This window comes from Embiotoca jacksoni, unplaced genomic scaffold (genome assembly GCF_022577435.1).
Source record: "Embiotoca jacksoni isolate LCO1_2020_lvr unplaced genomic scaffold, fEmbJac1.0.p SCAF_45, whole genome shotgun sequence".
NCBI lineage: Eukaryota > Metazoa > Chordata > Actinopteri > Embiotocidae > Embiotoca > Embiotoca jacksoni.
This window is the reverse complement of record NW_027185398.1, coordinates 2,056,909-2,081,997: the sequence shown is the minus strand read 5'-3', so window position 1 is coordinate 2,081,997 and position 25,089 is coordinate 2,056,909. Positions and strand designations below refer to the sequence as shown.

At 42.2% G+C, this 25,089-nt stretch overlaps 1 protein-coding gene across 3 annotated transcripts in view; it reads left to right on the top strand.

Annotated features, from left to right (window-relative positions):
- glra1 (glycine receptor, alpha 1) overlaps positions 1-25,089 on the top strand; it is a 98,428-nt gene that overhangs the window by 66,713 nt on the left and 6,626 nt on the right. For all 3 annotated transcript variants that reach the window (XM_069169418.1, XM_069169417.1, XM_069169416.1), the window contains 4 exons: positions 1,207-1,289; positions 1,873-2,010; positions 11,924-12,138; positions 15,197-15,343. In XM_069169418.1, coding sequence (XP_069025519.1) covers positions 1,207-1,289; positions 1,873-2,010; positions 11,924-12,138; positions 15,197-15,343 — 583 coding nt within the window. The remainder of the gene's footprint in view (positions 1-1,206; positions 1,290-1,872; positions 2,011-11,923; positions 12,139-15,196; positions 15,344-25,089) is intronic.

Here is a 25,089-nt window from a genome sequence, read left to right as displayed (position 1 = left end):
ACTCATTTTATAATAGCTAATATTGGGGTGTAATGGGTGGAATAGAGTCTTTAATTTCAGTCATGCATCTTATCAGTTATAAAAAATGTTTTTTCCATTAATATGTGGGAAAAGTTTACTTTTGCAGAGATAAATTCCCACCATTTGACAGCAGTAATTAATTTTGGTGTCACCATCTCCCCAAACGTTTTAATTTTCAGAGATTCACGGATTGGCCTGAATAAAACTAGACTCAGTCCCGTGTTACTGCACACACGCATGTCCTCCAGCAGAGAAGAAGAGCTGAGGTTTGAAGTGAAACCTCTAACATGACACTGCTATTGTTATTTCATGGATAAAAATGAAGCTCTATGGCGCAACAATAGGATCCATCAGACTTCTGATGTTTGGATGGTTTTGTCCTTCAATTGTTTTGCGTATAAATGTCTAAAGAAAATGTCTGAAAACAGTAACCACGGTTTCCCTCTTCAAATTGTTTGTTTTATTCGAGCTAATGTCCAAAAACCAACGGATCGCAATTTAACTCCATGTCAGTTCAATTTATTCAATCAATCTTCCCTTTAAACGTCTTATCGAACAGGAAAACAGCAACAAACACTCAGTCGGAGAGATTTCAACCAGCTGTTTCTCATTTGTGCTTCATAAATTGCTTAAATGATTAAATTGTCATCAGATAATCATCTGATTGTTCCAGCGCTAATCCATCCAAATCTATTTTAATCACATCAGGTCTTCATACAAACAAATGTTTCATCCTAATAATACTTTTAATCTCTGAAGTTTTTATCATTTAATTGGTTTGACTAAAGCCTCAAATCTTTTTGAATTTTATTTATCAATAAAAGCCATGTTATTATCTGCACTGGTTTTAATGTGAGCATAAATTCAAGTGTTTGTGTAAAAAGGCCAGTAATTGATTATTGAATCTACTGTTTCACTGATCAATCTGTCTGTCGAGAAAGTAATAGTGCTTGGGAAGTGGATTAAAAATCGTCTCCCAAGAAGCGGAAATCCCAGAATTTTTATCAGTTTCAGACGTTTCGGATGCGTCGCTGTTCGGCGAGGTGGTCTGACACCGGCTGGTTGAGAAACACTGATAAAGCTCGGGATAATCCTCTTAGTCTAAGTGATGCTACGTGTGTGTGTGTGTGTGTGTGTGTGTGTGTGTGTGTGTGTGTGTGTGTGTGTGTGTGTGTGTTTTTGCAGAATAACACTGATCCTGGCCTGTCCCATGGATCTGAAGAACTTCCCTATGGACGTCCAGACCTGCATCATGCAGCTGGAGAGCTGTGAGTAATTACACACACACACACACACACACGCACACGCACACAGAGAGAGAGAGAGAGAGAGAGAGAGAGAGAGTCGGGGTGTATCAGTCGATCAGTCACAGCAGCTGGCAGGGTGAACGATATGGTATAGATTAGTCTTTGGCCTTTTCATTCTCCGAAGAGACGTGAGAGGAATCAAGAGAAACGGGAGCTGAAGTTTAAAGAGCGAAGAAGGGTCAGCGATCCCAAATCAAAGTAAGAACAATGGATCGTTCACTCCGGCTCATGTTTGGCATCAGCTCAGATTTTTCAGGCATAAAAAAAAAAAGAAAAAAAAAAAGAAAGAAACGAGAGAGTGAAAAGCGTCATTGTGTCATCAAATATTTAACTGATGAGATGGTGTTTTCTTTAAAGGAAACAGTTCAGACTAAAAAAGTACAAGCTTGCTTATCCCAAATCTGATAAGGAAGCTTTGACCTAAATCGTTTCCAGCAATTCCATTAAAAAGTGCAAAGTAGCCGGATTACACTCAGAGGTGACGTCTGATTTGAGCGACCGAAGATTGAGACTAATGGAGTTTATTTACGTCTCTCTCCCGCAGTCGGCTACACCATGAACGACCTCATATTCGAGTGGGACGAGAAGGGAGCCGTGCAAGTGGCCGACGGCCTGACGCTACCTCAGTTCATACTCAAAGAGGAGAAGGACCTGCGCTACTGCACCAAACACTACAACACAGGTGAGCCGCTTGGTTTGTTCGGTTTGCTCACTGATAAAATCTGTTGGTGTTGAATTGGTCTCCTGGCGAGCCGTACAAGTTGTTTCAAACGTCTTGTTTCAAGAATTTCCTTCATGAAGTGATCAAAACATGTTAATTTTTCATCTTGTTTCTACCTGATAGTAACACATTACAGACCCCAGAAAGTGGAAGTGCCTGAAACTGCCAACTGTCATTAAGCAACTGGAGGAAAACATGCCTGTGTTTTGCTGTAAAATGAGATGCGACGGTACAAATAGCAGAAACGTGCAAAGACGACTACAGACATCAAAAAGTTCCTTCAAAAAATTAACAAAAATGAGTTGCAGTACAAACTTTACAGGTAAAAGTAGCAGATCATCAGTCTACCACAGCTGCGTACAATCGAGCCACAGATCAACACTTGAGACATTCATTAGTCACCAAATGAAGTGAGTTTGATGTTGGACGTGCAGAGAAAAAAAAACCGGTCCTCATCTCTCAAAGATGAAGCTCAAGATGTTCTCCTCATCAGCTTTGTTAAACCGTTTTTAAAATGTTGAAGGCGTATGTGTTAAATAGTTCCCAGTAAATATCAAATGCTTGTTTTGCCTTTTTTGTAATGATGCTTACCCAGAGACAGATCTCATCTGTTCTAACTAAATGGAAAATTCACTATAATAATTATAATTTGAAGCCTGCTGATTGATGAATATTTCAGTTTTTCTTATATTTAGGACCAACTAATGTTATTTTTTTCCAGGATTTTTCTTAACTACAGTCATATCACAACAGAAAACATAAACAAAAACCCATGTTGTAATAAAACAGAAGAAATATTCAGTGTAAAAAGACCAAAATAGACCAAAATAACCTAGAAACTTTTTGCAGTATGACACAACCCCCTCTTCAGTTTATAATATCTGGCATGGAGGCTCTTACCTCATCACTTCCCACAAGCTTCTCACAGTGGGGAGAGGGGAGCGATGATAATGACTTCCTCCTCACAGAGCCCACAGCTGCCGACTCAGGTTGACTCCTTGAACTGACTCGCAGGCTTCACTTCAGACAGCTGGACACGTGTACACAAGAAAATGTCTCAACAACTTGTATATTTTCAGCTCATAGATGCACCTTCCAACTTCATCTGTATCTTTCATGTATTTTTTATGCTTTGCATAAAATTTGCGTCTTTTTTATTTCTACTCCTCAATTTTCACGTTTTCCTGTTAATCTGCCACCTGGTTTTATTTTGGCTTTGTTTGTTCCTTTCTGTCTGAAAATAGAGAAGGAGTTATGGAAGTTTTAAGATACAAAATAGAAGAAAAGAAAAATGTATTTTACAATTTCCCGAAGGAGAATATTATCTAAAATTCAGACTCGGCAAGGACATCGGAAGCGAGCGGGTAAAAAAATGTTTGCCTGGAGATGGTGCTGAAATCCTGCGTGAGTCACCGACTGAACTTAGTTTTTATTTGAATTTGTGAAATATGGAAATAACTACATTGAAATGGAAATCCATATTTCACAAAAAGTTTTTATTTTCCTTACAGTGTCATAAAACTTTCAGCGAGAAGAAAACTGCAGGTTGCAAAGTTTGTTTGAGTCACAAATTCAAAAATAAGGTTGATTCATTCACCTTTTTTTTTTTGACTGATTTTATGTTTTTAATCAGATTTTATTACCGCACCAACTGTGGAAATTACAGAAATGGAGCATCCACTGCAAAATAAGTAGTATTTAGGTGGTAAAAGTGAAAATACCAAAAAAATAAAGAAGGTAAGAAAAGATGAGGAGGTTTAAGAGGAACAGGAAGAACAACAAAACCAAAGTAAGAAGAGGAGTGCGTCATGTGACGAGGAAGAGGATATAAGCAGAAATCAGAGAAACAGTGGAAGAAGGAGAGTCTATGGGAGGGACGGGGGGGAGAAGGGGGGCAGCCGCCACGCTCTGTTTCTCCCTCCAGGTCCTCCGAGTGTGGCTGAAAACCATCTGTCCAGTCCACCAAGCCAGCCCACGATTCTTACAGTCCAGAGAAAAGAATAAATATATAAATATATACGTATCATACGGAGGCTAAAATAGACACTCACAAAAAAAACGATAGAGATGTCAGAAGGTGACCATTTAAATTTAACTGAACATGAAAATGATTACAAACAGCATTGAGGTCCCACTGTCAGGGGAGATTTTCAGAATAAAGTCATGTCAGAAAACATTTATGAAACGTTATGACTTGAAACTGACTTCTTTTTTTTTATTATTACAGTTTTTGATCTTAAAATTATTATTTTTTTTAATTTTACAGTTATATTTTGGAATCTAGTTTATTCCTCCAACTTTTCTGGTAGTTTTCTCTGAAAATACTGCGACTATTCGTGAAATAGCGTCCCCCTAATAACATTCAGATTTTCCATCTCATATCAAACTTCTTCCTCTCTTCAACATTTGCTGCTTCCTTGTTGGTCGATAACATTCGAAAGGTTGAAACAAGGAAAAGAACATTTAATTCTTTTCTCTATTTATTCCTTCATCTGTAGAACTCGTGATGCTGCCTTGTTTTCACAAAAGTAAAGCAAATCCAGATTTGAAGGAAACATAATTCAACAGATGCAAAAGTGACAGTTCAGAAGAAAATCCATTTCTAAAACGCCACAGCACTGGTCGAACTCAGTGTGTGTGTGTGTGTGTGTGTGTGTGTGTGTGTGTGTGTGTGTGTGTGTGTAGCGGGCTGATTAGTTCAGATTCAGAAGCATCACTCACAAAGAGGTTGACGTCTGCTGTCGCCACTGAGGAGATGAACGATCCACCTCCAGACGAAAAGCCTTGACACGACTTAGCACCATCACACACACACACACTCTCTCTCATAAATCCATATCCTCAAGCACACACACACACACACACACACACACACACACACACACACACACACACACACACAGACAATGAAGTGATAATCCATCGCTTTGTTATATAAAAACATGTAAATCTGTTTTCTCCGAGTCAATCTCGCGTCACGAATAATTCCTTCTTTGTCATTTCCTGTGTGAACAATTAAAATCGTATGACCTCGAATCATGACAAATGAACAGCTTTTCAAACAGCTTAAAAACAGCTTACATCGATTATATTCGGATTTTTTGGAAACTTTCCACCCGAAACAAAATTAATTGATAAGAAGGTTTTAGCTGCATTATCTAGTTTTGGCCACTAGGAGGAGGAAGAAAGAGCTGCCATGTTCACTGAGAGTCAAACTCTGGTAGTGGTTTGATAAAATATACATTTATGAGAGGATTTGCGACACTAACGTACAACATCAAGCAAGGAAGGACTCACATTGTTCGTAGATTTTGCTGCCTTGTCTTTTATTTACTTATTTTTACCAAACTAGATGCAGTTTTAATGGAAGAAAACAAATCAGATGACCAAATTTTCATAATAATGACAGTTTATAATGTGTTCAAACAATGGATATCCTGATAAAGTTGGATTTAATCAACTTGTTATACAAATGAAGTATTATTTCTGGATTTAATGAGAACTTGGAGGTGATAACGTACAGCACGGTGGTAGCGAGGCTCATTAGAGGCTGTCTGATGGGGAGTTTATTGAGCCGCCTGCTGCTGAACCGTACATTAAACGAGCTGTGCAACCAAAACAACAAGCTCAAAGAGGCTAAAACCTTCCACAGATCTTCACTGCAGTCTCTACGGTAGGCCCAATCAACTACAGTCTGCAAGAGGCTTCCTGCGTAAATACAACTAAGGCATAAACCTTTTGAGGATGTAATCGAGTGGGAGTGTATCTCTGTGGGTAACCTCGGCGACAGGTTGGGACGGGCGGGATCAGGGAAACCCCCCCGTGTTTGAGTAAGCAACAGCAGCGGGATCACACCACGCTTCACAGCTGCCGTTCGCTCGGTGAAACCTCACGAGTTGGAAATCGTAACAAATTCCAGAGTGAATAGACTGACGGGTATTTATTTATATTTCCGGCTGCAACGAGTTATAAACCGGCGTGTTTACTGAGCGCCGACTACATCGCTTCCTCTTGAAATTATACCGTTTGAATATTCCTCAGCCGTTTCCCTATTAGGCCCCCTTTGCTGCTGAAGTTGAATCGTCCTGATCTGCAGGATGATCCAAACCTGTGCTGTCCTCTTTCATTTCAGTCCATCATTGAAAACAGACATGAATTCTTCAAGGACAGCCTCCCCCACATCCCCCCTCCTCCCCCTCTTTCTTCCTGTACTCCCCTATTTCTGCCTCTTTCTCCTCATCTCATCTCCTGCCTATTACTCTCCAGCCTCAACGACGGCGTGCGCTCGCCTCGCTGCTTCCCAATCAAGCAATAAGAGGGAATTAAGGTGTCGTTCTTTCCTCCGATTTATTAGCTGCAGTCTATTGTGGCTCTGAGAGAGAGAGAGACACAGAGAGACACAGAGAGAGAGAGAGACACAGAGAGAGAGAGAGAGAGAGAGAGAGAGAGAGCTTTTCTCTGTACCTCTCTCTCTCTCCACTCTACCACTGACTGTTTTTTTTGTTTTTTTTATTTCTTTCTTTTCATCCCCCCATCCACTACAGGGCGCACACACACACACACACACACACACACACACACACACACACAAAGAAAAAGCCCTGTTTGAAATACTAATTACGGTTTCTGCTGCATTGCAGAGTGATTTAGTTTTTTTTCTGGCTGACGATATGTTTTTAATATGTTTGTGTTCATCAGTTATTGACACACAAACAGTATGTAAATAAATTCTCTCGCCCTTCACACGAACCTTAGCGGACTAGTTATTTCTAGTTGTAACTAAATTAGTTATTTCCAACCTCCTCCTACCCAACCAGGTAGAAAAACACACCCTGCTGCCATTTTGAGAAGGTTAATGAGAATCGCTTCTGCACTAAAGAGGCGTAGTAGTGTTACGACGGACGTAGCATCGCTTTGCTTCATTTCTGTTGACAGGCTAAACGGCCTCGGTGTCATCACACTCTATAATCGATCAACCGTTTCTTATCCATAGCGCCCGGAGCCTTACAGGGGTGGAGCTGTTACTGACTGATTTGGGGGCTTTACGGGGTTAAAATAACGCTTTGAACAAGCGAGGACAAAATGTCCTCACTTTGCAAAACTGTCCTCGATTTACTAAATTGTCCTTAAACACACACACACACACACACACACACACATATGCTCACATTGCTTCCAGTTGTGGGTGTGCAGAGGCAGACACAAGAGAGCTACAGGAAACACACACACACACACACACACACACACACATTGAGATATGGGCCCAGCTGAATAATTTCAATCTTCTTATCAGATGGAAAATATGGACAGCACTTAAAAGCTCTGAAGTGTATCACAGCCATAAATCAAGTCCAACCTCATCGAATCTCCTTCTACTGCTCTTCCTCCTCCTCTTCCTCCTCCTCCTCCTCTTCCTCCTCCTCCTCCTCCTCCTCCTCTTCTTCTTCCTCCTCCTCCTCCTGCTGCTACTATATTTTCTCCTTCCCCTCTCTCTCCTCCTGTCTTCACATATCTCCTCCTCCTCCTCCTCCTCCTCACATTTCCTGGACTCCTCTTCCTCTCGTCTCCAGTCTTTTCGGGTTAACTCTAATTGATGAGGCCGCCTCCCATTGATCGTCTTTGATTAAATGGATCGTCGGCCATCTTGCTCCCTGGCTCTCTGGTGGTTTATTATGAGACCCAGTGTGCTCATTACATTACAGAGAGAAAGAGGGACATTTGTTACTGTTGCTACAGCACTGCAATGTAAACAGGCCCACTGCGGTGTGTGTTAATTTAATTATCATTGCTGCAGATATTATTTTCCTTCAGACACTCTTTGCATTTAAAATGTGGAAGCATGCAGTATTTTCTCGTGTATATATTTGCAAAAACCTTTTTATTAAGTTTTGATTCTCAGTCAAAAACAAACGCTAAATACGCTGCGAATAATCTTTGAGAGCATTTGCAGCCTTTAGCAGTAACGACACCATGTTTAAAAAGAGGATTAGAAGAGCACCACTTACTAAAGAAAAACTGTATCAGCAACAAATCCAAGAAATCAGTTCCACCCACAGAAAAGCAAAAAAGCTTCAAGTGTTGAGGACCAAAATAGAGACTGAAACACATTTTTTTAAAAACTGGGCTCTTTGCTTTACAAGGAGAGAAAACATACAAAATTCAAGTTAAAATGTAACATTAAGAATTTTAAATATAATAATTTCTATTGGCACGTACGTTGTTGTTATTCTGCAGATTTAAGGCTCTTATTTGACACGAAAAGCGGCACCGCATACAACGCGAGTGTTTTTGCTGACTTCAGACAAATGCAGTGATTATTTTTATCGTTATTTAAATCCCAAAGGCACCTGCACACATACATGGTTTTAAAATGAGAATTGTTCGACCAACTGAAACCTCGTGTGAAGTCAACGGTGTCTTTATCGAGAGAAAAATATGCACCAACGTAGGCAGGTGCACAATGTGCAAAACACCAAAATATTAAAAGATTACTTTGTGAAAGATTATTATTGTGAACATCAATTATTATTTTTTTCTGTAAGAGGAGATGGCACTGATTATTTCATATTAAGTCAGAAAAAAACCACACCTCTGATTCATTAAGAGACAAAGCACGTCCCCGTTGAACCTTTGCACTGTACCTTCAGCCCAGATTATCTGCTGTCAGACTAGGTGGGTTTCGGACACACCCTGAAGGCACCACGTGCTTCAGTCGGCGCTCTTAGATCGTTAAAATAGAGCCTTCGGTCTGTCTCAGCGTCTCCTGGCTCCTTCCTGTAATCCCAGACTGACCTAATGATGTTCAGATCAGGGCTCTGTGGGGGTCGGGCCCCTCAGCGCCGCGGGCCTTCTAGTTCTTTGGAAACAGCTCTTTATTTATATTTCTGGCTTGGATATTTGGGGTCATTATCGTGCCTCAGAATGAATTTAGATAAGAATCTAAATCTCTTAAGTGCCTTAAACTTCATCAAAATGTGTGCTGGATACTGTGGAGGGATTAGGAGAAGGAAAGGGAAATTCCTCGACTCTATACCCCCTAATCCCCCCCCCCCCCCCACCTCCCCTCCTTTTTTTTTTTTTTTTTACGAGCGCATGCTGCGAGCGTAAACATCCACACTTACTTTCCCTTCACGGCTTCACAAGGACTAACGGCGCTTCTGGCTGAGTGCAACACATCAACTGCTACGAAGCATTGTGTGCAGCACAAGAATGCGACCGAGTCAAGTTGAGGGGATGAGAACGAGGAAGGTGGCACGAGGAAGGACGACATTGTCGTGTTCGGGGTCACATTTGTCACACGAGAGAGAACAAATAAATAAATGGCTGACAGGATGAGTCATTATAGAGACACACTTGTAGAGAGATGTGTTTTGAAGGCTCTAACCAACAACCTCTGGAAATAGAAAGGGCTTGTTAAACTCTTCTGGTGTCAGCAAGGCCTTTTATAAACTGTCAAAAAATGTGCGTGATTTTTGCAAGTAAAACAAGTCAGTAGCTGGTGAGGCAGTTCGCTGAAAAGCCGGCAGATATCTTTCGATTTAATCCAGAACCAACAATCAAGCTTCATTAAAATACTGAACGGTTTTAGAGAGAAAATCAGCAGCGTTTGAGCCACAGACTGGATATAAAAGAGTTTGTAGCTTCCGGGTCTGAAAAATGGTTCTGATCCAGAAGTGTCTTCAGCTGCAATACCAGCGAGTGCCACTAGAGGTCGGCTCCAAAAAGCCTCCGGCTCCATAGACTCCCATTCAACTTCTCTCATCAAATCCAAAGTGAATAAAATGTGTCCATCAGTTATCTCGGTGTTGTTAGCTAAAGTCACTCCTTCTTATTAGTTTTCTGGAGGTCCATCTGAAAATAATCCCTCATTCATTAGAAAAGAAGATTCAAGAAGACCTGTTTTTGGGGGCGTGTCTGTTTGATTGACAGGCCTGTGGTGCAGTAGTTACAGCTATCGGTGGGCGGGACATAGTATCGTCAGGTTTCCAATCAGATCGGTCAGATCCACCGAAGGCGTTATGTTTATTATGACGTTCGAACATCCATCTGATCTCAGGAACGCCTTCAGGGAGTCTCTTCATATTCGGCACAAACGTCCAGTTGGATGAATGGGTGGGGGGGGGGGGGCAAAGGTCACTGTGACCTCACAAAATACATGCAAGGCCATAAACTCGAAGAATTCACACAAATATGATGAAGTGTCATTTTACATCCATGCATCATTAAGATACAGAGAGAGTTTATGTGCGAGAATTACTTCAAATCTATGATTAGTAGACTTGTTCTAACTTTTCCACTTTGGACATTTCAAAGTGTCGTCTGCTTATTGAAGAAGGAAGAGACGGCAACATCTTCCTCTCTAAGCCGCCTCTTCAGACCGCAACAAGTAACTGGCAGCTGAAATCCCCCCAAAAAACCTCCTCCTGTGTTTGTTTATTCAAATATTCAACATGTTTGGCGTCATTTGATATTCGGAGAGCTGGAGCGCGTCTCTCTGATTTTTCCGCTGCTTATTTACACTTTGGATTAAGAGTGTGAGCGCCGACGAGAGACGACGACGTCGTCGCGTTTCAAAGCCGCCATCTTCCTCATCCTCCTTTTCACCGCCCAGCTCTCCTCCTTCCCTCCTTCCTCACGTCCTTCCTTCCTCACCTCCTTCCTTCCTCGCCGTCTTTTTTTTTATTAATCTCCGCCTTGTCACTTCCACCTGTTTCTTCCAGAGGACGTGTCTAAGATAATGTGCCCCTTTATAGATGAAGATAATAGAGAATTCACAAACGCTCCTCCCTGGCTAATGGAACCGCCTCGGGGAAACTGATGAAAGAACATTTTTCTTTTAAGTAGAGTTAAACATCGACCGGCATTATGATTATTTCTTCTTTTTTTTCTGGAATCAGCCTTGTGCGTTTGACGTACTGCAAATTTAATCATCTCCAAATGAGATATTCATGTTGGAAAACAGGACACCTACGGAGACAAAATGATCAACTCCACGAATGGAAACCTGGGAAAGTGAATATCTTTGAACCTCCGAGTATTGATAGTCATCTCATTACAAAATAATAACCTTTTTTTTTTTTGGAGTGTGCAAATATATCTCCTTTTAAAATGCTGAACATCATCTCCCTCAAAAACTGAACTCCTGAAGGAACTATTGAAAACGTACGTGTTGAATTAATCACCATAATATTCAGTGTTACGGATAGAATACCACAAAAAGACCGTAATGTTTAGTTTTAATAGGAACTAATACAAAACATACACAGATGTCAGTCAGACTGAATCACAGCTTCAGTGTTGGAAATAAGGTGTTAGAAAGTTATTCCACCACCTTCGGCACTAGTAATGTAAGAAATTACTGGTCGATACCCCAAAAGTCATTTAGGATTATACGCAAAATTCACTTTCCTTATACATTAAAAAAAAAAGACTTTTTTTTATTTACTTTTGAAAAAGTTAGCTTCAAATTGTTTAGTAATGTCCACGATTGTGAGACGATAAGCGCACATCAACAACACACTGCACGTCTAAAACCTGGAAAATAGAAATAGATATTGCAAAAACAAAAAAGGTATAAGAATCTTAGAATATGGACCTAAAACCGTCATCGTTCAGCTTTACAACAGGAACCGTCTCCCAAAATACTTTTCCAGAAACAGACCGTCTCACTGCAACTTGCTGTGGTGCAATTTTCTCTTTCCTGTCAGGCCATTTGTCATTTTTACCCGTTCTCATTCCTCCAGGTGACTTTTGCCATCGGATTACTCTCTGCTATTCTTTCTTTTACATCTGTCTTCTCTTCAGCTACGAATCATTTCCTCATTTAAAAAAAATAAATACAAAATCTCTCTCCCTCTCTCTCCCTCTCTCTCAGGTAAATTCACCTGCATCGAGGCTCGTTTCCACCTGGAGCGTCAGATGGGTTACTACCTGATCCAGATGTACATCCCCTCGCTGCTCATCGTCATCCTGTCCTGGGTCTCCTTCTGGATCAACATGGACGCCGCGCCGGCCCGGGTCGGTCTGGGCATCACCACCGTGCTGACCATGACCACGCAGAGCTCCGGTTCCAGAGCCTCTCTGCCCAAGGTGAGGACGACCAATACATATTTTGGGTTTCGAGAAACCGCTTTGCCCCGTTTTCCTTTCAAACGTCGTCAAAAATAAAGTAAAAAAACAACAACTTTCCTTCCTCCTCTTGTTCACTCCACTTGACTCTCACAAAACTACAGGTTACTTTCTAAAGATTTAAAGTTTAAAACAAGAAGAGAGGCTACTAAAGGAAGGACGGGGGAGACATTAAAAGGACACATTTTAAAGATGGGATGACAAACAAAATAGGAAGCAAGAAAGAAAAGACGTAGGATGGACAGAAAAAAGGTGTTAGACGGGAGGCAGACGGACGGAGGGATGAAGTGGAGGACAAGACTGGAAAAGACACGTTTTAACAAAAAGACAAAAAAAATGAGAAAAACATTTTCTTTTTTTAAACTGAGAGGAATCTTTTCCTGTTGGGGATTTTCAGATTAAAAAAAAAAAAAAAAAACGGTCAGAGTGAGTGTGAGCCAGTAGGATTGTATAATTATGTCCAGGGAAGCTGTAATCCCCAACACACACACACACACACACACACACACACACACACACACACACACACACACACACACACACACACACACACACACACAGCGCACTGTTGACATTAGGTGCTTCATGCGCTCTAAAAATTGAACAAGTGAACCGTGATTCCTCTGCAGTTCAGCTGTCACAATAATGATCACACAGCACAGCTGAGCTTAGGTAGGCATACTGCTCACACACTGACACACACACACACACACACACACACACACACACACACACACACACACACACACGTACCCCCTGAGTGTGTGTGTGATTGATAGCAGACACACACACACACACACACGCACACACACACCTACACATACGGCTGCTTTCGAATTGCAGCCCATCAGATGAGGCCAGATGGAGGAGAAGGAAGGAGAGTTTCTCCTTTTAGCTTCTGGTTGAAATGTTGTTGTACTTGCTGCTAGCATTAGCTGCTAACACACACAATGTGATTGGCTGCAAGGAGATTAAATGTACATTCGGTCCAAAAAGTCTCTCTCTCCTTTTAACCCTTCTGTTACGACCACAAATCTTTTATTCATAAGTGAAAATGACTTCTTTGCTGCGATGTTTCCAGCGTTTGCTGTTGTTCCTGAGAATCGGTTTCACGACTCTTCTTTTCAGATTTTAGCCGATTTGGAGTCTTTCTTTATTTCTTGACGTATCTGCGATGAAGCTGTTTTTCTATCTTCCGATGGTGCGACCAGTTTCCGCAAAGCGTGTTTGTACCGACTCGGTTTGACTTTCCTCGCCGGTCTTTGGGTTTCCATTTGGTTTTCCAAAAGGTCATCGTTAACGAGCCTAAACTACTGCAGCCAGCCACCCGGTCGGTCAGCTGACCGGCGGGAGCAGGAACCCTTCATCTTTGAACATTTGTCCCGTGAAGCGCGAGCATAGCGACGCCACCTTCGCTGCAGCACTGCTGACCACCGCCGGTCCGTTTGTCTGTCAGAAGCTCTCAGCTTCACCGAGCAGCGACCGGACGACGGCTCGGCTTCGTTCACGTCTGACCCGTCCACCGGCCTCGGCGCTCTCAGTCCGACGTCAAACATCGACCGCCGACTTCAACACTCAAACAGACGCGTCCGTCTCTCCAACGCTGCAGTATTCAATCAAAGAGTGGGTTTGATCTTCTTCTGCCCAAATGTGAGTTGTTGTTTGGTTTTGTTTTGTTTAAAGCTAATTTAAGAAACACCAACATGAAGAAAAACTGACTGACAGAAAACAGTCGGCGGTAAAACAACAAAACAAAAACAAATCACCAGAAAATAAACAACTCGGAGACGTAGTCGCCGACAGTTTGGTGCGGCCGTCCTCCATCTGCTTCATTTACCGCACGTAACGATCTTCTTCTCCACGATCACAACCGGAGATGCGGTGTAAGTTTGTGTGTCAGTTCAGGTCGGTCGGGAGTCAAACGTTTTCACAAGCAGCCGCAAAAACCAGCACCAATCCCAACAAGGCCGAGCGGCGACGATAAGCGCCGCGTGTTTGTGTAAAGTGATCCAAAGTCATAGTTTAATTGGATTTTAAACGGCTGATTGTGTTGTTTTCTCTCCCGGTGACAGAGCGAGGATCTCCCTCTCCGGCTGCACGGTGTAATTGCGTGTGGAGACGGAGAGTTGTAATGACAGGCCGGGGTGGATGCACTTGAATAATGGCACTTGGCGGGCAGATAGCAATCAGACAACGATCCAACCAGACTTCATTTAGCCTCTTATTACCCGGACGAGCCTTCGCCCGTCCGTCTCGCTTCGTACCGCACGCGTTTCATGTAAAAACGTCCGGCTGGAGACGGCGTCTCGCGTCGTGGCTTCGTGTCCTTCTGGAAGGACAAATTCACCGACTCTCTTATCTGAAGGTCTGAAGATGGTGAATCCGCCTTCATGTCACCGGAGGCATCGCGTGTTCAGAGTCTGAAGCCGAACACTAAAACCCTTCAACAAACTCAGCGAAAAAAACAAACAGACAAGCAGCCGGCAAAGCGAACAAGCAAAGTTGTTTATTCGTCCGGAGGCTACTTGTACCGATCATAAACTATAACGTTAGACGCTGTCGTAAAACACAAACAACAACAACCTGCTGAGAAAACCACATGTTGGTTGTTTTTTTTTTTTTGCTGTGCGGCATCACACAACTCTGTTGGCCAAAACAAAAACCCTGACCCGGCGGTCGTTCCCCTCCTCGACCCCCGAAGGTTTGAGTTGTCATCGCCACTTTATCATCACGGTACTAAAAAAAAAAAAAAAGGTCCGGTACATCTCTGCTTAAATTAGGAGTACAACGGTTTTTTTTTGATGAACGTAGATAATTATTAATGCAAAGCTACAATTTCCTAAATTTAGGAGGAAGAAGAAGCTTGAGTGCAAAAACAAAATTGGGTAATTTGAGAGAAGTAATTCACCGACAAATCACAATATGTGATGCTACGACATGAAACCCAGCAACTATCCAATGCTTCCTTTCTTTCTTCCCCCCCCCCCTCTCCTCCCCCCCCCCCCCCCCCCCTCTACAGGTGTCCTATGTAAAAGCCATCGATATCTGGATGGCCGTCTGTCTGCTGTTCGTGTTCTCGGCCCTGCTGGAGTACGCCGCCGTCAACTTCATCGCCCGCCAACACAAGGAGCTGCTGCGCTTCAGACGGAGGCGACGACACATGAAGGTCAAACACTCGCACGTCCGCGATACAATCAAACATTTGCATTCATATTTAATCAAGTCGGTCCCTGAGCTGTATTTAAAAGTCAGATTTTTTTTATCCACATTTGCTGGAGGTGATTCTGAATAACAAAACTCCTGAAAATGCAAAAATGCGCTTTTATGATTTGACAAAGATGAATAACAATCAAACAACGTGGATTAAAAGGACGTAAGACGGTCGGTGTAGAGCGGAAGATGGAAGACCGAAGAAGTAACCGGACGACGTCTGTTTTCCGACGGTCATAAATACTTCACGACTTTTTTTGTGTGTGTTTGTTTTAACCGCACACAAGAACTGAATTGATGTCGTTGGTTTCGTCTCCGAACACCCGAACAGAAAAGAAAGTTTAAATCTTTTTTTAAGGGCGAAAGGTGTCGCTGGTTAAGTTGTCGAGACAACGCCTGCTGCGGAGGGGGGGTGATATATATATATATATGAATATAGTGATATATGCCTTAATGGGTGTCTGCTCAGCATTTTAACTGCATAATCACATCAACGCTTTCATCTTTCTTAGTTTTGACATCACTGTGAAGTCCAAAACAAATATATCTTCAAACCGCCGTACATTTTCTTTCTTCTTCTATCAGCTGTCTAAACTGTCAAAGAAGATTACGTTTGATAAATCGAACATAAAGTGGAGACCTGAAAATTACGTCGCTTTATTTAACTTCTCCGTGCTGCTTTGGATAAATTTAGTTGAAATGACAAACCGCACGTCATTTTATTTCATTTTTTTCCTCCAGAGGAAAGTTGAGATGCATCGAGTATTTTCTGTTTTTTCATTCCTCTACTTTCTTAGGTTGTTACTTTTTTTTCTCCCTTTGAAGCATTTAATCAATCAATTCTATCTGTCCGGTTGGATTTATCAGTCCCAGACCGCTGTATTGAATAAATAGTAAAGCTGTCAGGCCGGCAGGGAATATCGAAGCGCTGGTTGATTGTGAAATTGGTGGTTTTGTGTGGGCGGAGGGCAAGAAAACGCAAACGCCCACAAGAAATGCAACAATGTGCCTGCAGTCAACAACCCACAGAGGGCTGGATTTATTTATGTGTGTGTGTGTGTGTGTGTGTGTGTGTGTGTGTGTGTGTGTGTGTGTGTGTGGAGGGGGTGGGGGGGGGGGGGGTTGTATCCATACAGCCGGTGAACACTCATGAGTGCGTTGAAGAGTGCTGTCGTGTGTTTGGGTGTTGCAGAGCACGTGTTCACGCCGGCGTCGACCGAAGCTACTTGATTGAGTCTGACATGTTTTAGTGTGCGTGAGCACGATTGTGCGTTTCCGTATTTATGAGGGCCTTCACGTGTCCTCACGAGAACAGTGAGGTGACGGCGGCGTTGTAGATCACAGTACGGGAAGCGAATGAGGTTTTTGATTTAGGGGTTTGGACACGGAGGGGAAAAAAAAAAAAGACGCTGTTGTTTTGGGTTAAATGTTTGGATTTTGAATTCCTCTTCATCTTTTCAATGACTTTCAAAACACAAAATAAAGCAGCAAAACATATCTGGACAAAAACTCAGGAACATAAATTCTATTTCATAAACAAAAAAGTTTGTTTAAAGCCTGAAAAAGTACAATTTTGCCAGAATCTCTGAAGACCTTCACTGAGGATGATTGAAAGCTCCAGAAAGGAAATTCACGTCCCGTCTTCAAGGCTAATAAAGAAGCTCAGTATTTAAGCAGTCTTCATAGTGATGGGAATGTTTTTGTTTTAACATCTACAAGTTCATTAAAAATGAGCAAAAATCCATCTGCTGATGAGGAGCATATGTAATCAAAAGCGACCAAACTCATGTTGGAGTGAAACAGTTTTCTCAAAAAAGTACATAAAAAGGTTAAAAAAAAATCTAAAACTAATTTATAATAACATACTACATACTTTTCTGATGTAAGTTTTTACAATAACTTCATCAACCTTTCTATAACAGTAAACAGCTCTATTCTTACTTGTTGAAATGAATTTTGCCTAAATTTTTTTTTTTTAAATCAGTCAATAAAAGCACAGTACGACCAGGGGGGGAGGGGGGGGCTGTGGGAAGAAATATATAAAAATGTTTAAAAAAAAAAAAACTCTAAATCCTAAATCCCATTGTTGTAATCCCCAATCCCCTGAGCTGCGACGGGGGGTGAAGAGGTAGATTAGCAGTCCGGCTGCCGCTGCACTTTCAGGGGAATCAGACAAACCTCGACCGCCTCGCTCGCCCCTTTGAATAGCTCTCTCTCTCTCTCTACCCTCTCTCACCCCGACAGCAGGAGGTGAGAGAGTAAAGAGGACCGCGGGCTCAGGATTGACCCACATCTGGCACCACCCAACCTTTTGCATATTTTCTTTTTTCACCCCCATCACACAATTTATTTCTGCTCGTATGATGAAAAGCAGGAGGTGAATTCAGGCCGTCGCTCCGTTACGTAATCCCAGTTTTGTTAATGAAGGTGCTCGTCCGTTCACCTGGCATCTTACGTTTGAAAATGTTGGTTACTGAGGACGTCCTCCGTTTAATCTTTAAACTCCAATTACAAAAACAAAAAAAAAGAAGTTGTTTCGTAACCAGATTTGTGTTTGAGATAGGTTTTTTGGGTTGTTTTTTTTTGTGGTTTGAACTTAAGTGAACTCAGATTTCTTTCCATCTTTAACATCTGGCAGAAAGCGAACACATACGAACACAACACACTTAACCGGTTACTTCTGCCTTTTCACACCGCGGCCACACGTGGTGAAAAATACATGCGCTTCCAGCACTGTCAGGCAACTCTGATGGAAGCATCAACCGAATTACAAGAGAAGTTAGATGGAGAGGAAACCGCGTCTTTTATCGGATGAAAGATTCATGAAAACAGATTTATCTCCTGGAGAGAATAAAAATCCAGGTAGGAAGAAAAAAGAATTAAAAAAAAGACACACGGCAACTAATGAAAACAGTCAAATAGGAAATCAGTCACCGATCCACATACAATAAATAATTCAGATTTAATCTACTCCTTCAGAGTGCATCACCGTTATGATAATAAATGTACCTGCAGGTGCATAAAACAAGCAGCATACATGAAAACCAATGAGAGGCAGGAGTACTGTGTAATTTCAGGCATTAATATTATCAGAGGGAATTTCACCTTGAATTGTTGACATGTATTCAGAGGCTGAGTAATTTATTTGTTGGCTGATTTTGTTGGTTTTATTGGTATCTGTGTTGTCTGATATGCACTTTGTATAACATAAATAATGCAGAAAAAGCTGCTTAGGATAATTTACAAATCAATTTATTCGTACTTTTTTAAAAAGGTACGGTGAAGGTCACTTTATGTCCTTTTGGACAACAAAGTTATCGTTCAGATATCTTTGTCTCAGGTGCTTGATAACCATATTTTGGGCCGATAAATTGATATTGAATATGTGTTTACTCTCTATAAATCCAGTATTGGTCGGGTTCTACTTATATTAAGATCGGCACCGGGCGGTAATTCAAAACATCAGATCTCCTCAAAAAACCAACGTTATCATGAGATTTAAAGGAGATTATAGTACAGTGGAGAACCGTGGTGAAATATTCAAACTTCAAGCCTCCAGTCAAAACTATTCTGTGCACGTTGTTATTTCTCTGATACTCGATGAGTTGTGTGCAGAAGGAAAAGCTTCACCTTTAATCGGCATATTCTTATTTTCTATTTCAGAGCCGGTGAGAAAGATGTTGAACTTTTCCAAAGAACATAATCAGACACAAATTATTCTCGTCGGCTTGAAAAGCAAAGTGCGATATCTCCTTCAGAAAAGTAACAGATTAGATGTGAAGCAGCAGAAAATGGAGACACGGAGGCAAAGTGTGCGTCTCAGAAACTGTACTTGGGTTCTTACTTTCCCACAAACTAACTGATCTCATCACAAAAACCTGAACAGCTGCAAACATTAAGGAGCTTTTCTACTTGTCGGTCTCACCTTGGCGAAACTATTGAGGACTTCTGAGGACGCTAAGAGAGGAGGAGCGCGAGGTATTTGCATTTGAAGTAGGATTTTGCCGAGAGGTTTGCATAATTTGGTGGAAACGAAGGAATCGTTCGGGAGTGTGTAACAGTTTTAAATTCAGCTGCCGGGGTCTTTTCGATTTAATTTTTCTTTTTTTTTACTTTATTTCAAGCACAAAAATAAAATTAAAAAAAATCGGAGGGAAATGATTCATTAGAAGATCATCACCATTAATCCCAAACTGCACAAATAAATCCAGTGATGGTGAGAGAGAGAGAGAGAGAGGCCGTCCTTCGGCGTCACGTTCTTAATTAACCTCTCCGGCCAGTCCTTCTAATGTGAGTCTAAGGTGATCCACGGTCCTCCATTACAGCTCAGAGAGGGCGATCAGTCAGGCTTCAGCTGGCTGCGGAGGCCTGCAGCTCATAAACCAGCAGCAGTGCCACCAAATCTCTTCTTCCAAAAAAAAAAAAAAAAAAAAAAAAAAAAAAGAAGCAGAGGGAGGAAGAGGAGGAAGAGGAGGCCGAACGACGGCGATGGAACAAACATGTCCATTTTTACTCTCCTGATCCCGATCACACCTTCACCCACGTTGTTCAACTCAACACTCGTTAAAACAATGAAGACTGTGGTTTCGGTTCTGTCACAGTTTTGGAGTTTGCTGCAACAATTCTGCTAAAAACGATGTCACGTGGAAATGTTGACAAATATTTAGTCTTATTTCCAGAAGAAGAATATTGATTTTTTTTTTTTTTTGCACATGAAGTACAACTTCACCAAAAAGTCTAGAACAATGTCGTAAAATGTCCAAAATACCTGCAGCTTTAATTATTTTACCCAGAAATCAACTCACTCGATAAACACGCTGATTCTTCTGTGCAGCAGCAGCAGCGGTGAAAAAAAGAAACTCAGTGTTCAGGAACAGCTGCAGCTTCCTCACACGCTTTAATTTGAAAATCCTTTACGTCAGTGGCCCCGCCCCCTTCCTCTACGTGGCCAATTTGGCGACCGTTTAGGCTGGAAAGTGTACAGGCGTTTCACACTCCTTTTTTATTTGTGTGTGTGTGTGTGTGTGTGTGTGTGTGTGTGTGTGTGTGTGTGTGTGTGTGAAAAGTTTTCCCTCCACAAGGGAGGAAACTAGTAAATTACCAGCATGGTTAGCACATCTTCAATTTGGTCTTGTAATTGTTTTTTTTCGATGCTATGATGTATCAGATGAGATACAGGCGACCCCCCCCCCCCCCAATACCCTCCTGCAGGGATTTGTTTACTCCCTTTATGACTACAACAGAGTGATGAATAGCTCAATGCAGCTGAGTACAGTTGGAAGTCTCTATAATCTGAGAGAACAATGTCCTCCAGGGTTGTTGTTAGTTTTTGTTTTTTTTAATGGCTTTTATGCAACTGTTGCGATGCATGTGAGCGGCAGCGAGTGCACATACACAAGAGTTGAAGGGGAAGCTAGAAGGATAGTTAACTGAAAGAAGAAGCCAGCAGCGGAGACTGAAATGTGTCCGATCGGCGCGATATCGCAAGTCAGGATTTAAAGCGACGGTACGAGCGGCCTCTCGCCTCCAACGCCGCACTTCAGCTCGTATTTCACGGCGGGACGTGAGGCCGTCGCCGCGGCGCAGGTAGCTGCAGCGCTCGGCGGAGTCCCGGTTGTGCTGATTTCTGTGGTTTCCGCCCCGATGCTTTATTGATTCGTTAGTGACACTGATAGTCCGGAGAGAGCGAGACAGAGGCAGAAAGCAATTGGACTGAGGCTACCTGCTTCAGAAGGGTTGTCTAATTAGAAAGACAGAGCATCAAATAGACGGATACCGCAGCCCTGGGAGAGAGCGGGAGAGGGGGGGGTGGCAGCAGCAGAGAGGCAGAGAGACATCCCCCCCTGCTGGGCGAGCGGAGCAACTACGGTGGGGGATCAGATCAATAGCGCCACTCATCCTTGAAGGATAGGCCCGCCTGGCAAGCAGCTCGCTTGTTTAACACAGACAAGCTCTCCAGACTGAAGACGAGAGAGCCCCCTTTAGAAATCAAAGGGAAGTCGAACATTGCTGCCTCTCGCCTCCTCGTTTCAATCAGGATCGTCTGGGCTGGCTTTTTCTTTTTTCTTTTTTTTTTTCTTTCCTGAAGTTCACGGCGCAGCATGCAAATTAGTACTTCTGTTTTTTTAGATCACGACAGGCTTTCATGAGGTTAAATTATTTGTGGAAGAATCGTCCCATTTCTGGAGTGCGCGATCACTCCTGTCAAGAGGCATGAGAGGTGTTACAACCCCCCCTTTCCTCCCCCCATTCCAGCCAGGGATCACAAGGAGGAAGAAAATAATAAAAAAAAAAAAAGACATTAAAAGCACCTTTCATTCAGCCCAGAGGCAAAAAAAAAAAAAAAAGAGCTGTCGAAGCTCGGCGAGTGTCCTCGTCGTCCCACGTTCACCTCAGCGTCACAAAGGGGGGGGGGGGGGGTGACCTGCAGCTGCCTGGTTTTTTTTTTTGGCTCGCTCGGCCTTCTGGGAAAAGAGATGTACATTTGGAGAAGGGGCCTGAGGGACGTCGTCACCCCCCCGACCCATCCTGCTGTTTAGCAACGACAGCTCCTTATTAGAGGGAAAGCGATTCCCTTGATTGATCGTCTGTGATCAGCTCGTTAGGCAGGTTTTCTCCAGTGGGTGGGGGTGGGGGGGGTAAGATGGGAGGGGGGGGGGTTAATGCTCAACAGGCCGGTTCACTCTAAACGTCTTTGATCTCTCAGGCTGTTCGGCAGCTTTGACAACGAAGTCAGATAAGAGAGCGCCGGGATTAAGAGGCCTAAAGAAGTCAACCTCTTGATTGACAGGTCTTCAGTCGAGTGTCCCGATTGGACAAAAGAGGCGTTTAACCAGTTGAAGAGGGGCGTTGTTTTCATTTTGTTTTCATTCTGCACCTCCTTCTCCCGGCACAACTCGCCTGGAACCAAATTACCATATTACCTTGCAGATTTTTATGTTAATATCCATATTTATGTGGCTTCCCCGCAGTTGGCCGAGGAAATGCTCTGACCTCTCGCCCTTATTATAGTCTTAAAAGCCACCGGATTAGTGCATACATGGATTTTCATCACGCTCTCCATGTTTTTACAAGACTTAAAAGGTTGACCTTTGGACCCGAGGCCGTCCGGGAAACTATGAAATCAAATGCGAGTTTCTCTCCTGAGCTGATTTTCAAACCACAAAAAGAAATGTCCTCCTATAAATGTAATTAAAGCAGGATTATTATAATTGTTGCAGCATGTCGTAAACATCAGTAAGAGATTAAAAAGAAATCCATGAAGACTGTTTTTTATATGAAGGAAAAAAAAACGTTCAAACCGGTGGAACAAATTGAGCCGCAGCGGTTGAAAAAACAAAAATAGCAGCACTCAAACATGTCAGCGTTGACGTGATGTCTTCTGACAGATGTACAGACATTCACAGTTTCCTGTGTGACACGACGCCGAGGTCAGCATCTAAATTATTGCTTTTCTTAAAATGTAAAACAAGAAAAAAAACAAAAAAAACATGACTTAGAATGAATTTCAAGTCACTAAAGTTGGTGAATTTGTCAGGTTTTATTATTACAAAGTGCTTCACGACAACTTTGTCCACCAATAATGACGTTATTGTGCTTCTGGTAACATTTTGGTATTTACATGAAATTAAAAATTAACTAAGAAAGGGAAGTCAAAAATATAATAGAATACTTTAAGCAGAAAACTATTAACCGAAACATGATTTATGGATCAAACCGGTTTTTGTCCAAACTACATTAAAGGTTAGATTTCACCCCACATTAAGCTGAAGTGAACCTAATTGACATTAAAAATGTAAACGTCAGATTTAATGCATGAAGCTAAAGGTGCCTCCCTCCCCCCCTCCCTCCTCCACCACCCGACTGTTATTTAGATTAAATGGTGGAAGCAAGAAGATAAAACCAAGAGGACGAGGGACAGAGACAGCAGGTCATGTGGACAATCATTCCAGGTCAGCGGCCTGATGAGCAGGAGACATTAACACCACGCTTTAATGCAAGCGGGGACTCCGGCGGAAAAACAAACGGAGGAGAGCGAGAACAGCAGGACGGACGGACGGACGGGCGGACCAACAATGTCACTGCCAGATTTTTAAGAAAACAAATGACCATAAAAAAAAGTCTTTCTGAGTCTTTATGAGAACAATAGAAAATCCACGTCAATTAAACAAACGACCAACGACCACATCTACCCGGGTGGAGATGGAAGTTCTCACCTGGTGTCTTTTCTCTTGCTGTTTCTAACATGAGACCTCATTAACTTCTCAGTTGGAATATTTCCTCACGTAATAACCGAACACTAAAAACAGTCCTCATTTACAATTAGATGAAAATATAAAATATCACAGCGACAACTTGTGTTTTAGCATTAAAAAAATAATTATAATGGACAGATTTACAATACAATCAAAATGTGTATTTGAGCAGATTTACTTATATATTTTCCAATATTGTTGCACTTTTCAATGATTAACAATCATTTTCAATCCTTTTTAATTATCGTCAGAATTAGCTAGCAATTAGCATTAGTACTTCACATTCTGTAGCCATTAGATGTTAGCACGGAGCATTAGCATTTAAGATTGGCATCAGCAAGCCTTTTAAAACATCGGTAAATAAAACAATAAATTATGCACCAAAGTACATTGAAAACAGTAGATAACATTCTCTGAACTCTGACTGTTATTTTAAAAAAACTGGTATTTGTGGCTAAAAACAGACGAGCAAAGAAAAAGGTGTGCTTGAACTCACCTGAGTTTCTTCCAACTCACCTGAAACAACATCCTTCGTGTTCGCAGGTGAATGAGCAGCTGAGCGTTGATATGTCAACATTTTGGGACCATTTTGTTCTGTTTCAGACCAATAACTGTTTGGTCACTTCACAACATGTACTTGTACTACAACCTGTAGTGGTGCTGCCACCTCCTCCACCTCCTCCTCCTCCTTCTTCTTTGGTGTTAAACAGCGTCTCCGTTGCTGCTGTTGCTGCTGTTGCTGCCACCTTCAGGTGTGATGGAGCTCCAACAGTTTTGAGTTTGTCTGATCTTCCCTCATCAGTCTTGTTCTCTCTTCAGTAAACTGACCAAACGTCCAACATGTCTTTAAAACACGTTTTTACTTTCCTCTTGTCCTACGTCCTCCTCTACGTCTCTTAACACCCACTATATTTTGTATTGTGTAGACGTCTTGTCTCCTGATCCCAGAGCTGCTGCCATTGTAAGCTGATTTATGTTTTTCCCCCCCGAGCGATAACTTTCATTCTGGTTCTGATTTTATTGAAGTGCTTGTGTGACCAGTTTGCTCTTAACGTGGTAACCGGACCTCCAACTGTTTTTTTGTGCAGCTCATTGTCAGAATAACATCCAACTACACCGGTAAATTATATGGTGGTTTTAACTGCCCCCCCCCCCTCCCCCACATATATAGTCTGTCTTTAAATATCCGTAAAAGTAAATCTGCAGACCGAAAAGAAGACGTTTTTTTTCATCCCTCTCAGCACCCCCAGAATCCACTCAGCGCTGACATATCGATACTGAAACATCCTAAAAAAAAAACTTAAAATGGCCTTAATCGAGGCGGGAGGTGGGGAGGGAGGGAGGAGACGGGGGGGGAGAGGGGGGTGAATCCACCAGAAAATGGATCAGCAAAGGCAAATTTATAATATATTTCCTTTTCCCCAGCCGCTCGGCTGGAATTGCTTCT